The sequence below is a fragment of the Lynx canadensis genome, chromosome B1 (assembly GCF_007474595.2).
Source record: "Lynx canadensis isolate LIC74 chromosome B1, mLynCan4.pri.v2, whole genome shotgun sequence".
Classification (NCBI taxonomy): Eukaryota; Metazoa; Chordata; class Mammalia; order Carnivora; family Felidae; genus Lynx; species Lynx canadensis.
In genome coordinates, this window is record NC_044306.2 from 204,056,803 (window position 1) to 204,070,166 (window position 13,364).

Genomic DNA, 13,364 nt, shown 5'->3' on the forward strand with positions numbered 1-13,364 from the left:
GCCCCTGGCGCTGCCCCCGCCGCCGGAGCTGGGTGCGGCCTGCGGCACCGCAGCCCAACAACGCGCTACCCCATAGGTCCATCCCGCGCCGCACCGCCCAGCATATCTTCCTGCGATTGGCTGACCGTGAGGCGGGCCTTGCGGAGGGGGCGGGGCTCGCGCTGGAGGGGGAGGGTAAGGGCGGAGGCCCCGCCTGCGGCCGTCGCGGATCCCAGAGGCCCCACGGGCTGCGACCCAGCCCGCCCCCTACGCGCAGGGGAGGGTCCCAGCTACCTGCCGGCTGGGCAGGTGCGTGGGCACCGTGGGTCGCGGCCTCACAGGCCTCGTCACGGACGCAGGTGGGCCGGCTCTGCCAGCGGCGCCTGCTCTGCCGGACCCGCTTGTGCACTCGCGCGTTGTGCACTCGCGCGTTGTCGCGGGCCAGACCCTGGTGAAAGACTCGTGCGGGCCAGGTGCCCCGGGATGCGCAGCAGGCGTCCCAAACCGTCCCGTTCCCGGCCTGGGTGGGCGTCCGCTCCCTGCCCACCTCGCGGACTCCTCCAGCGCACGGACCCTTGGACCCGGCCCCCGTGAGCCTGGCCCTGTGCCTGTTTCTGTCCAGAAGCCCCGCAGAGCAGCGGGCGGGACCAGAGGCCGAGTTTGAGGCTGGCAGCCTGGGTGGAGTCAGGACAAGGGGGTCTGTGGATGGTGATAAGGCACCACACACAGGGTGGCCACCTGGTGCCCAGGGCCTACCCTGCTGATGCTTGATGAACGAGCACCGTTCTCCGCAGAGCCAGTAGAATGAGTCTAGGCGGGGGCATTGGCAAGACCAGGACACCTGCCAGTGACCTGGAGGCTAGCCTAGAGACCAGACCAGCACCTCTTAACCTCTCCCTCCTGTTGTCTCATCTGAATACCCCCAAAAGGCCCAGGAGACAGGGAGGCAGAATTTCTTGTTCCCTTTATACCATAGGAAGCTGAGGCCCAGCACTGGGCAGGGGAAGAACAGCGTGGAACCCAAACCTCCCTCCTCAGCAGGAACCTCTTTGGCTTTGCCCCCAGAAGACTCAGGGATATTGTGTATGGGTAATAGTCAGTGATCTCTGATCTTGGGGCACTTCCAGACAAGACTCCATAATTATGTCATTTTTTTTAATGTTTATATATATTTTTAAGTGTATTTACTTTTATTTAAGAGGGAGCGAGTGGGGGAGGGGCAGAGAGAGAATCCCAAGCAGGCTCTGCACTGTCAGCACAGAGCCTGATGCAGGGCTCGAACCCACCAACCGTGAGATCATGACTTAAGCTGAAACCAAGAGCCAGAGGCTTAACTGACTGAGCCACCCAGGTGCCCTGTTTATTCTTGAGAGAGAGACAGACAGAGCATGAGCGGGGAAGGGGCAGAGAGAGAGGGAGACAAAAAATACGAAGCAGGCTCCAGGCTCCGAGCTGTCAGCACAGAGCCTGACACAGGGCTTGAACTCACAAATTGTGACATCGTGACCTGAGCCAAAGTCGGATGCTTAACCGACTGAGCCACCCAGGCACCCCAGTCACTTCTTTTCAAAGAGATTGATTGAGGGGTGCCTGGGTGGCTCAGTCGGTTAAGCCGTCCGACTTCGGCTCAGGTCATAATCTCACGGTTCATGAGTTCCAGCCCCGCATCAGGCTCTGTGCTGACAGCTCAGAGCCTGGAGCCTACTTCAGATTCTGTGTCTCCCTCTCTCTCTGCTCCTCCCTGCTCCTGCTCACTCTCTCTCTCTCTCAAAAACAAATAAACATTTAAAAATTTTTTAAAAAATTGGGGCGCCTGGGTGGCTCAGTCGGTTGAGCGACTGACTTCGGCTCGGGTCATGATCTCATGGTTTGTGGGTTTGAGCCCCGCATCAGCCTCTGTGCTGACAGCTCGGAGCCTGGAGCCTGCTTTGGATTCTGTGTCTCCCTCTGTCTCTCTGCCCCTCCCCTGCTCATGTTCTGTCTCTCTCTGTCTCAGAAATAAATAAACATTAAAAAAAAATTTAATAAAAAAATAGAGATTGATTGATTTTTGAGAGCACGCTCGTGCACATGTATGGGGCAGGGGGAGGCCAGAGAGAGAATCATGCAGGCTCCATTCCCAATGCAGAGCTCTAGGGGAGAATGGGGCGATCTCACTACAGAGAGATCATGACCTGAGCTGAAATCAAGAGTCAGTTAACCACCTGAACCACCCAGGCACCTCTGTATCAGTCACCTGTTTCCATTGCACCCAGGAACAAGGCCTGGCGCATAGAGAGCTTGCTGAAAGAAGGGAGGGAGGGGGGAATAGAAGATGATTGAGAATCAACCATTAATGATTGAGAATCAATCATTAATGACTGAGAATCAATCATTAAGTAGAGACACAGAAGACAAAAAAGACCCAGATCAAGCTTCGAAAGGTGGAAAATATATCAAATATGAAAAATACACTGAATGGGATTAACAGCAGATTATACACAGCAAAGGAAAAAGTGAACTGGAAGACGGGGAGAAAGTAAATGAAACACAGAAATGAGCCTGAAAAGAATGAACCCCACATCAGTGAGCTGTGGGACAATTTCAAGAAGCCTAATAAATGTATGATTGGAGTCCCTGAAAATGTGGGTGGGGGGTGGGAAGAAAACAAGTACTATTTGAAGATACAATGGCTGAAATTTCTTTTCAAATTTGATAAAACAACTACAAACCCGCGGATACCAGCAACTCAGAAAGTAACTTCTGGCTTGCTACTGGGCTCTGGTAGAAATGGAATGTTTCTATGGGACATCAAAAGTGAGGCCAGCATCGCCCATCAGTTGGTCCCATCAGACTAACGAGACATAAAGTCAGGTGATACATCATAATCTAAGTGGCAGATCCAGGATTGGATGGATTCATGTGGATACAGAGGTCCAGATCCTACGTCACCTGCCCCTGTAGCACCAATATCTGTCAGCTCACACCAGTCGTCTCGGGGGGATTCCCTGTGACACAGTGCCGGAGGGGCAAAAAGCATGTGCTTGGTTCATAGGAAAGTTGGCTGGTATGGGCTGAAAATGGCCTACTGCCACACTATATCCCCATTCAGCAACTGCTCTGAAACAGTGGTGAGGGGCACTCATGCCACTAGGCAAAGCTTCAGGCAGTGAACTTGGCTGTTTACTTTGTGTGGCAGGAGATGTTGCCGGGATTCATGGACAGTGGCACATGGCTTATTTGGTTGGTCAGGAGCCTGAGAGGAGCAATCTCAAAATTTTGGGAACACAGAGGTCTGACGACAAGGCATATCAATGGGCCTGTGGGAGTAGGCACAAAGAATGAAGATCTCTGTGCTTCATGTTAATGTGCACCAGTGAGCATCCACCACAGAGGCTGAAAACAACCAAGCAGATAGAATGGACTGGCCAATGAGCGTCAGCCAGACTCTGTCCTCTGCCCCCATATTGCTGGCACAGTGGTCTCCTGAATGAAGCAATCATGGTACCAGGGTGGAGGCTATGCATGAGTCTAACAACATGGACTCCTGTAACCAAGGCTGACCCACCAACTGCCACTGCCACATGTAACCTGTCAGCATCAGAGACCAGGGCTGAGCTCCCTGAAGGAGCCAACCAGCTATTTGTTGGCAAGTTGATTACACTGGATCCTTTCTATTCTAGAAAAAGCAATAATTCATGGATCCGGGTGTGGGTTTGCCTTTTCTGCCTGCAATACTTTCTGCCAACACCACTGTCAAGCTCACAAGGTGTCTACTTTGCTGACATGGAATCCCACATAACTGCCTAGTTACCAAAGGACCTGCTTTATGGTAAAGGAGGTATGGCAATGGGCACATGACCAGGAGCCCACCATTCCTACCAAATATGCACCATCTAGAAGTTGCTGGTATACTACAGTGATGGACTCACCTCATGGAGATTCAGATGAGGCTCCAACTCGGAGAGGACACCTGGGAGGTGGGGTGCTAGCCTCCAGGAAGCAGTATGCACTTTATATCAATAACCACTTTATGAAGCTCCATCCCTAATGGGCACAATATCCAGTGACCTATTACAGGAATTTGTGCTTCCTGTTCTGCAACACTAAGTGCTGTGAGCTTAGCCATCCTAGATGTCACCAAAGAGGACACTTCTACCAGGGAGCATAGTAATGTTGAAACTATGGCTACCACCTGATCACGTGGGACAATTTGTGCCAGTAGATCAGTGCGCACAGAAGGGAGTAACCATATTGGTAAGGATACCTGACCTGCAGTATTAGGAATGTGTAGAGCCACCTGCCACGTGATGAGGGCAGGCAGGAATGGGTTTAGCACTCGGGCAATCGGAACAGGCATTCAGAGGAGCGGGGCATCTCTTGGTACTCCCCCACCCAGAAACTGTAAACAGGCAAGCCTGGCAACATGTCCTGGTAAGGGCAGGCCCCCAGGAGCTCAGACCCTCAGGCACGAGCCATCTAGGGGAGCCAAAGTGTCAGCCGTGAAGAAATCTAAAATGGGTGGTAGAAAAGGGAGATGGTGAGTATCATTTGTGGCCTGGGAGGGCAACTGCACCAGTGAGGGCTACAGCTCATCTCTCTACCCACCTCTCAGAAGTTCCCCCAGACACTCTGACCCACTAGAACACTGGAGAATCTATGTCTGAATGGACTGACCTTAATGTGAGAAGCAAGTAGATATGAGTAGTTCACCGGGTGGACTCAGTCGTCGCTGTTGGTGCCTACCCAGATTACCTTTCTGGCTTGGTGTCGGAAGCGGGCCCTGCCCGGGTGCTGAGTGTTAGCTGCTAATGACCCCAGAGCCCTGCCTCCAGTGTCGCCCTGCCCAGGACATTATCTCCCTACTTGAAGAGCCTAGAGCCAATAACTGGCTCATCCAGGGGCACCTCAAAGCAGGATCAACAGTGGGACAATCCACACTCCAGAGCTCGCCGTGGGATCAGGCTGAAGCTAGACTCCAGCTGGGACTTCCATCCTTTCTTTCTTCCTTTTCCCTATCCCGGTTCCCCCATTCAGCTTATCCTGAGAACATTCCCTCTATAAATCACTCGCGCAGGAGCCCCATTTCAGGTTTTGCTCCTAAAGAATTGAATCTAAGAGAATTGCATATTAAAAATACTGTCTACAACCCAACACCAAAAAAGCAAGCAACCCAATTAAGAAATGGGCAGGGGCACCTGGGTGGCTCAGTCGGTTGAGCATCTGACTTCAGCTCAGGTCATGATCTCACGGTTTGTGGGTTTGAGCCCCGCGTTGGGCTCTGTGCTGACAGCTCAGAGCCTGGAGCCTGCTTCAGATTCTGTGTCTCTCTCTCTCTCTCTGCCCCCCCCCTTCTCATGCTCTGTCTCTCTCTCTCTCTCCAAAATAAATAAACATTAAAAAAAAAAAAGAAACGGGCAAAGGACTTGAACACTTTTCCAAAGACATATAGATGGCCAATAAGCACATTTGCCCAACATCGCTAATCATTGGGAAACTGCAAATCAAAATCACCACGAGATACCACCTAACACCGATTCAGAATTGCTATAATAAAAAAAGAAAAGAGTAAGTGTTTAGAAAGTGTTTAGAAATTATGCATTGCTGGTGAAAATGTGAAATGGTGCAGCCACTGTGGAAAACAGTAAGGTGGTTCCTCAAAAAGGTAAGCAGAGAATTGCCATATAACCCAGCAATTCCACTTTAGGGTACATACTCCAAAGAATGAAAACAGAGACTCTAACAGATATTTGTATGTCCATGTTCATAGCAGCATTATTAACAATAACCAAAAGGTGGAAGCAACTCAAGTGGCCAGTGTAAGATGAATGGATAAACAATGTGGTCCATCCGTACAATTGAATATTATTCAGCCTTAAAAAGGAAGGAAATCCTGGCACCTGTTACAACATAGATGAATATTGAAGACACTATGCTGAGTGGGACAAGCCAGACGCAAAACAACAAATTGTTACACGATTCCACTTACGTGAGGTTCCCAGAGTAGTGAAATCCATCCTTGTAAGCGCCAGGCTAATCTCTGTATCTTTCCCATCAGTCTATGTGCTGCCAAAACAACAGAGGAAGTACTCGCCTTGCAGGGCTCGAATTCTCAACCTGGGTGTTAGCATCACACTCAAACCAAGTGAGCTAACCGGCCAGCTGTGTGTCAGAGTCTCTCAGGGGGAGAAAGCAGATGGTGGGAGCCAGGGGCAGGGGGAGGGAGAATGCTGAGTTGTTTAATGGGGACAGAGTTTCCCTTTCACAGGATGAAAAGAGTTGTCAGGATAGATGGTGGAGATGATTCACAACAATGTGAATGTACTTAATGCCACAGAACTGTACTGTTAAAATGGTAAATCTTGTATGACACATACTTTATCATAATAAAAAAAAAGTTTTTATACTATTAAAATACACCTTCCTGGGGTGCTTGGGTGGCTCAGTTGGTTAAACGTCAGCTCAGATCATGCTCTCACGGTTCGTGAGTTCGAGCCCCGCGTCAGGCTCTGTGCGGGTAGCTCAGAGCCTGGAGCCTGCTTCAGATCTGTCTCCCTCTTTTTGCCCCTCCCCCACTAGTGCATGCATGCCCTCTCTCAAAAATAAAAAAAATAAACATTAAAAACATTTTTTAAATACACCTTCCTTTTCCAAGGGGGGCGGGGGGAAGAAATACTGCCTTGGATGGAAGTTGTTTTCTTTTTCCTTTTTTTTTTTTTTTGGATGGGAGTTTAAAAAAATTAGACAATAAACAATTAGACAAACAACAGAATTAGATACATACAACAATGATCTCAAGTAATTAAGGAGATCGATGGAGCTAAAGTCACCTAAAGTCCTTGTGCTGTCTAGGAAGTAAAAGTATTACTCCAGGACTCAGGTAAGAATAGAAATAGGATGGGGCGCCTGGGTGGCGCAGTCGGTTAAGCGTCCGACTTCAGCCAGGTCACGATCTCGCGGTCCGTGAGTTCGAGCCCCGCGTCGGGCTCTGGGCTGATGGCTCAGAGCCTGGAGCCTGTTTCTGATTCTGTGTCTCCCTCTCTCTGCCCCTCCCCCGTTCATGCTCTGTCTCTCTCTGTCCCAAAAATAAATAAACGTTGGAAAAAAAAAAAAAAAAAGAATAGAAATAGACTGTATAACTTTCAAACTAGAAGAGGGGTGTGGAATGACTGGAAAAAAAAAAAAAGTTGCTCAATCCAAGAGAGAGAAAGGAGAAAAAACCCTGCATGGGTGCCCGGGTGGCTCAGTTAGTTAAGCACCTGACTCTTAATTTCAGTTCAGGTAACAATCTCACAATTCATGAGTTCAAGCCCCGAGTCGGGCTCTGTGCTGACAGCTGGGAATCTGCTTGGGATTTTCTCTCTCCCCTTCTCTCTCTGCCCCTCCTCTGTTCACACGCACACTCTCTCTCAAAATAAATAAGTAAACTTTAAAAAAAAAGAAAAACAACCCATAAACACAGATGGGACAATACAAGTGGCAGATTTAATTAAATTAGATACAAATGAACAAAATGCTCCAGTTAAAAGAAGAGGTATGTCCTATATGCTAGAAACTAAATGAAATTAAAAACATATACAATTTGCAATAGACTAAAAGAAATATAAAGTATCTATGAATCGAATCTAATAAAACTTGAGCAGGGCCCCTCGGTGGCTCAGTCGGTTACGCGTCCGACTTCGGCTCAGGTCATGATCTCACAGTCCGTGAGGTCGAGCCCCGCATCGGGCTCTGTGCTGACAGCTCAGAGCCTGGAGCCTGCTTCAGATTCTGTGTCTCCCTGTCTCTGACCCTCCCCCATTCATGCTCTGTCTCTGTCTCAAAAATAAATAAAAATATTAAAAAAAAAAACTTGAGCAAGATCATAATGGACAAAATGATGAAATCCTATTGGCAAACCTTAAAGAAGGCTCAAATTAATAGTGAGGTAGATAGACCATGTTGATGAGTCAGAAGACTCAATGTTGTAAAGATGTCAATTTTCTCCAAGCTGATTTACAGCTATGATGAATTCCCAATCAAAAGATCGGCAGAGGGATGCCTGGGTGGCTCCGTCGGTTAAGCATCCAACTCTGGTTTCAGCTCTGATCATGATCTCACAGTTTGTGGGATCAAGCCCCATGTCGGGCTCTGTGTTGATAGTGTGGAGCCTGCTTGGGCTTCTCTCTCTCCCTCTCTCTCTCTCTGCCCCTCCCCTGCTTGTGCATGTGCTCTCTCCCTCTCTCTCTCTTTCTCTCAAAATAAGCTTAAAAAGATCAGCTGAGTTATTAGTGACATTGACGAGCTGATTTTAAAACTTAAGTGAAAAAGAAAGTGGGAGAAAAAATTCACATGGAAGTAGAAAGAGCCATAATAGCCAAGACACTCTCAAGGAAGAAAACAAGGTGAGGACTTACTTAGCAGATAGAAAGACATAATCTAGTGACAGTAACTAAGATAGCTGCTACTGGCGTAGGAATAGACTGACAAATGGAACAGAACAGAGTCCAACAACCGACCTACATACATATGGACATGTCACAGGTGGCGTTGCAGATGGTGGGGGGAGAGCAGATTATAAATAAATGGTACAGGAAGAAGTGGGTAAACTTAAGGGGAAAAAAATAGAAGTGAACCCTTACCTCTCACCATAAGCAAAAGAACAATTATAAAGTTGGAGACGATATTTGCAATACGCATTACTGACAATATCAAGGCTACGTAAAGAATGTGTATAGATTAACAAGAAAAAGGAACAACACATAGAAAAATGTGTAAAACATTTAAATAGACACTTCACAGGAGACAAGTCACAGTGGTTAATAAACACATGAAAATATGCTCAAGCCCACTAATAATCAGCTAAATGCAAATTAAAGCCATCATTATACACCCACCAGATTGACAAAAAACAAAATCTGACAATACCAAGTGTCAGCAATGATGTGGAGCCAAGGGAACTATCTTTTTTACTGCTGGTGGGAGAGTAAACTGGAACAATAAAATTCCTGGAAGAGAGTAAAAGGTTCTGATGCCCTAGAACCCAGCAGTCAGCCTCCTGGGTGCATAACCCTAGAGAAACTCATGAAACATGGATAAAATTGTCGCTAGCAGCATTGTCTGGGACTGCCCCAAACTGGAAGCAAACCAAATGTCCGTCAACGATAAAATGGACCGTGAACCGATACACTTATGTAATGGAATGGTTTCCAGCAATGAACGGGAACTACAGCTGCGCCCAGCAACATGGACAAATCTCAAAGACATGACAAGCAAGAGAAGCCAGACGTCAAAGCTTCATCTGTAGGATTCCATTCACATAAAATACAAAAACAGGAAACCGCTGCAGTGGATGTACAATTGAGTGGTGAAGGCTTTATAGCAAAACAAGAACATGGGGCGCCTGGGTGGCGCAGTCGGTTAAGCGTCCGACTTCAGCCAGGTCACGATCTCGCGGTCCGTGAGTTCGAGCCCCGCGTCAGGCTCTGGGCTGATGGCTCGGAGCCTGGAGCCTGTTTCCGATTCTGTGTCTCCCTCTCTCTCTGCCCCTCCCCCGTTCGTGCTCTGTCTCTCTCTGTCCCAAAAATAAATAAAAGTTGAAAAAAAAAATCAAAAAAAAAAAACAAAAACAAACAAGAACATGAGCCTCACCAAAGCCAGGGCAGGGGTTGCCGATGAGACCGGGACAGTGGTGCTGTGATGGGGAGGGCACACGGGTGCCAGAGAGGCTCTCTTGATGGGATCGTAAAAATGTTCACTTCATAGCAATTTGCTAGGCTGCATATTTGCATTTTGCTCATTTTTCTGAATGTGTGTTTTACTCTATGGGGAAAGAAAGAAAAAAAGGAGCATGCTTCAGCTCTGGGTAGCTCAGAGCATGGCCAGAGCTGAAGCCGGAGGGTGATGCAGGAGCAGCTGTTGGGCAGCCTCTAAGGATTCATGAGGAGCAAAGGAAGGTCTGAAGGAGGCAGATGTGTCTGGGGTCAGCTGTGTGTGTCAAGACTCTCCCTCTCGTGGGAGCATGCCCGAAGGGAGCTTAATGAGGGCTGGCCATTACCAACCATCTTTGAGGGTCACTGCCCCCCCTGGACAGGAGCCCTCCCCGAGGTGCCCCCATCAGGCCATCTTTTCCAGGGGGTGGGATAGGGCATGCAGGCACAGACACAGCAGACTGGATATGGCAAGCTTCCCAGTGAGGGGCTCCGTGCCATGGGGTCATGGCCAGAGACAGAGGCCCTCCCCTCACTGCCCTCTAGACGCACGGGCTTGGTTTAAGTGCCAGCTCTGCCCCATGTTCCCTGCGTGTCCTTCATGTCCTCCAGGCCTCCCTTCTCCCTTGGCCCTAAGCCGCTGACTCTTCTTCCCTGGTGCCCTGTCAGGATGGCCCATCGCTACAGGGGTGCGGAGAGGTGGGGGGGGGGGGGAAGGAGGGGTGCCTCCTTGGACCAGCAGGGGGCGTCCTTGAAATGCACCCCAGAGTTGGGGCAGGGACTTGTAGCACGTCTGGACTCGCTCTGTGAGGTCTCTTCTGGTTCTAAAAGCATCTCTTTTTACCATGAAAGTCTATTAACAGAAGGTAGAGAAGCTCCCCGTGCTCTTTCTGATCAACTATAAGAAAAGTAAACTCACGTTCAGTCCTCTGCTTGGAGAACTTCACAAAGGGTCTGGGCCTTTCACAGGACCAGGAGTTGGACCCATCCCTGAACCCACCATGATGCTAGACAAGGCAATGAAGCCTCTCGGAGCCTCAGTTTCCCTATCTGTAAGATGAAGAAGCAGGCTAGCCCCTGGGGCAGGTCCCAGGCCTCCTATTTATCCCCCCCCCCCCGAGACTGGGCCCACAGGGCAAAGCAGAGGGAAGCAGGCCAGTTTGCTCGCCCCAGGGCTGTGGCCCCCTCAGCTTGGTCAGGGCATACCTAAGAACTGTGCAGACACTCCACATGACTATCAGAAGCCCCCAGGAGTGGTGGGGAGGTAGCCAGGGGCTGGGGGCTGGGCTCAGAGCAGCAAAGGATAGGTCACATGGTAGCAAGTGGCAGAGCTGGGACTTGAATCTAGGCTTCTCAGACCCTCCGTTTTCTCACCTATCAAATGGGAACATAGCAGCTTCTTCTCCATCCAAACTATGTCAAGTATCCATGGGGCTCAGTGCCTGGAACCCAGGAAGTACTTGGTGAGTGGTAACCACCTTCCAACACTATAGGAGGAATAGAACATTCACGGCAGGTCTCAGGAGGGAGTGGATCCCTCTGGCTCCTCCTTTATGCTGGAGACCATGCCTGTGACCCCATCGGCCACCCAAAACACACACTCTTACCGCTGAGGCCAGGGCCCCTGGGGCAGTTCAGGGAGGCAGGAGCCTGTCCTGTGCAGGCATAGGGCCCAGAAGGAGAGGTAAAGCCGGTCCAGGCCCTGGGGTGGGTCTTGGGCAGCAAGGCCTCATCCATCCAAGTGAGCAGAGGACCTATCACCTGGCTCTGGGCCCCAGAACCTCCAGACTTTCCAGCTCAGGGGTCTTCAAACACATTTTAGCCCCATGTTAGCCAGAAGTGCTAAGGCACCCCACATCCAGCAGCACATCAGCAGCAAGCAGACTCCCAGGCACGGACTGGAAACCACTCTTCTGGTCCAAGCCCCCCCGCTGAACAGTTTTTACAGGAAGGAAAGCCGCAGCCACAGTGGGGATGGAGTGCCTCAGTGGGCTCCCCACACAAGGGCTGAGAGGGGCAAGAACTGTAGCTGCAGGGAGGAGGGGCTGCTCGTTCCTGGGGCTGGGGTGGGGCATCAAAAGTGCCCCGTGCGCCACACTGGACCGTGCCTGTGCTGACCCCTCCCCTGGCAGGCTTTAGAGGAAACATCTACACAGACAGTGCTGGACACTTGCTTCCTAGAAGGGACCTCTCAGTACCCTGGCCTCTCACATCCACAGAGACCCCATCCCTCCCCCTCCTCCAGCAAGCCCCCCCACCCCCAAAACATGCCCAGGGGCCCATGGAGGTCAATCCAAACAAAGATGATTAATCCTCAGCTGGTGGGCACAAGTGCTATCCTGGGTTTGGATCTCACACAGCAAACTTCTTTCCCCACATAAGGTGCAGAGAGGATCTGATGACCCTGGGGTCCCTCCCTGCCAGCCCAGACCCTAAATGGAGTCTGTTTGCACACACACAAAAATCCAGCCTGGATGGCCGTTGCCAGGGAGAGCACCTGCTGGAATTCTGTAGTAGTAAAGGAGGGGGCGGTGAGGGCTGGACTTGAATGGGGTGTTGCCCAGGGGACTCAGCATCTGGGGACCACCCTCCCCACCCACTCAGCCTACACAGGACCCACTCTTCCCACCCCTCTGTAGCCATCACTTCCTCCAAGAAGTCTTCCTGGAGACCTCAGTGGGGTTCTAGCTCCCCACCCAGGCACACCCCAATGCTCTGGCCAGTGTGTGCTCAGCTGTCTCCCAGTAACCATCTGTTAATCCGGCAAATGACCCAACTGTACATACGGGGACCTTTTAGCTCTGTAGTCCCATTGCCTTGCCCCTGACCTGTGGCACTTCAGAGTACAGGCTCTGAGTCCAGAGTGCCCAAGGTCAAATCCTGTTGTCACCAGCTATGCACCCCGAGCAAGTCATTTAGGGACCTCTGCCCCGGAAGACAAGAACTTCTTAGGCTTCCTGTAAGCTGGGCTGCTGCAGCCAGCCGCTTGGATGTGGGTGTGGGTACTTGGTAAGGCTGGTCATCCCTCTCTCCCAATGAAACCCCAGCCACGGACAGAAAGGTCATCTGTGCTTTATTGTACATCAATGGCCCATCCTGGAGCCTGTGTCTTAGCGTTCCTGGGGGTGTCGGTCCTGGGGGGCCAGCCCCTGCCCTAACCCCAAATGCCCCAGCCCTGCCCAGCTCCCAACCCAGTGCCGGGTTAGTGTGCTGGGCGAGTGGGGAGGGGTGGACGTGACCAGAATTCTTGTCCACAAAGCCCAAGCGGGGCTCGGTCCTGGGACCCTAGGCTCCTGGAAGGTTGGACAGCGTGGTCTGCGTGGGACAGGAGAGCCCCCCGATCCTCTGGAGACCAGAGCCTGGCCTAGCCCCAGGGACCCAGCCTGCTGAGTGGGGCCTGGCCGTGCAGATTCTACAAGGCCCTGGATCAGAGCATGGCGCTCACTCCAGATCATGCTCTCATGCGAGCCCGTCCCGTCTGCATGGCCCGGGGTCACAGCCCCAGTGGTCGTCTCTGCCCAGAAGCATGTATGACGGGCGTCACCTGGGCCTTGTGTAGCCGTAGGGGCGCTGCAGTCGCAGGCTCTGGTGGCTGGGCAGCACGTGGGTGTGGTAATGCTCCACCAGGCTGCCCACGCTCACAAACAGCACCTCGCCCTCCAGGTAAAACCTAGAGTCCTGGGAAGGGGAAGGAGTGGCAGGGTCAGGGGGCGGTCT

General features: G+C 51.1%; 1 protein-coding gene across 4 annotated transcripts in view; it reads right to left on the reverse strand.

Moving 5' to 3' along the window:
* Window positions 1-12,703: 12,703 nt before the first annotated feature.
* SH3BP2 (SH3 domain binding protein 2) overlaps window positions 12,704-13,364 on the reverse strand; it is a 34,836-nt gene continuing 34,175 nt past the window's right edge. For all 4 annotated transcript variants that reach the window (XM_030314334.1, XM_030314332.1, XM_030314333.1 and 1 more), the window contains one exon: window positions 12,704-13,325. In XM_030314334.1, coding sequence (XP_030170194.1) covers window positions 13,188-13,325 — 138 coding nt within the window. In that variant the 3' untranslated portion in view covers window positions 12,704-13,187. The remainder of the gene's footprint in view (window positions 13,326-13,364) is intronic.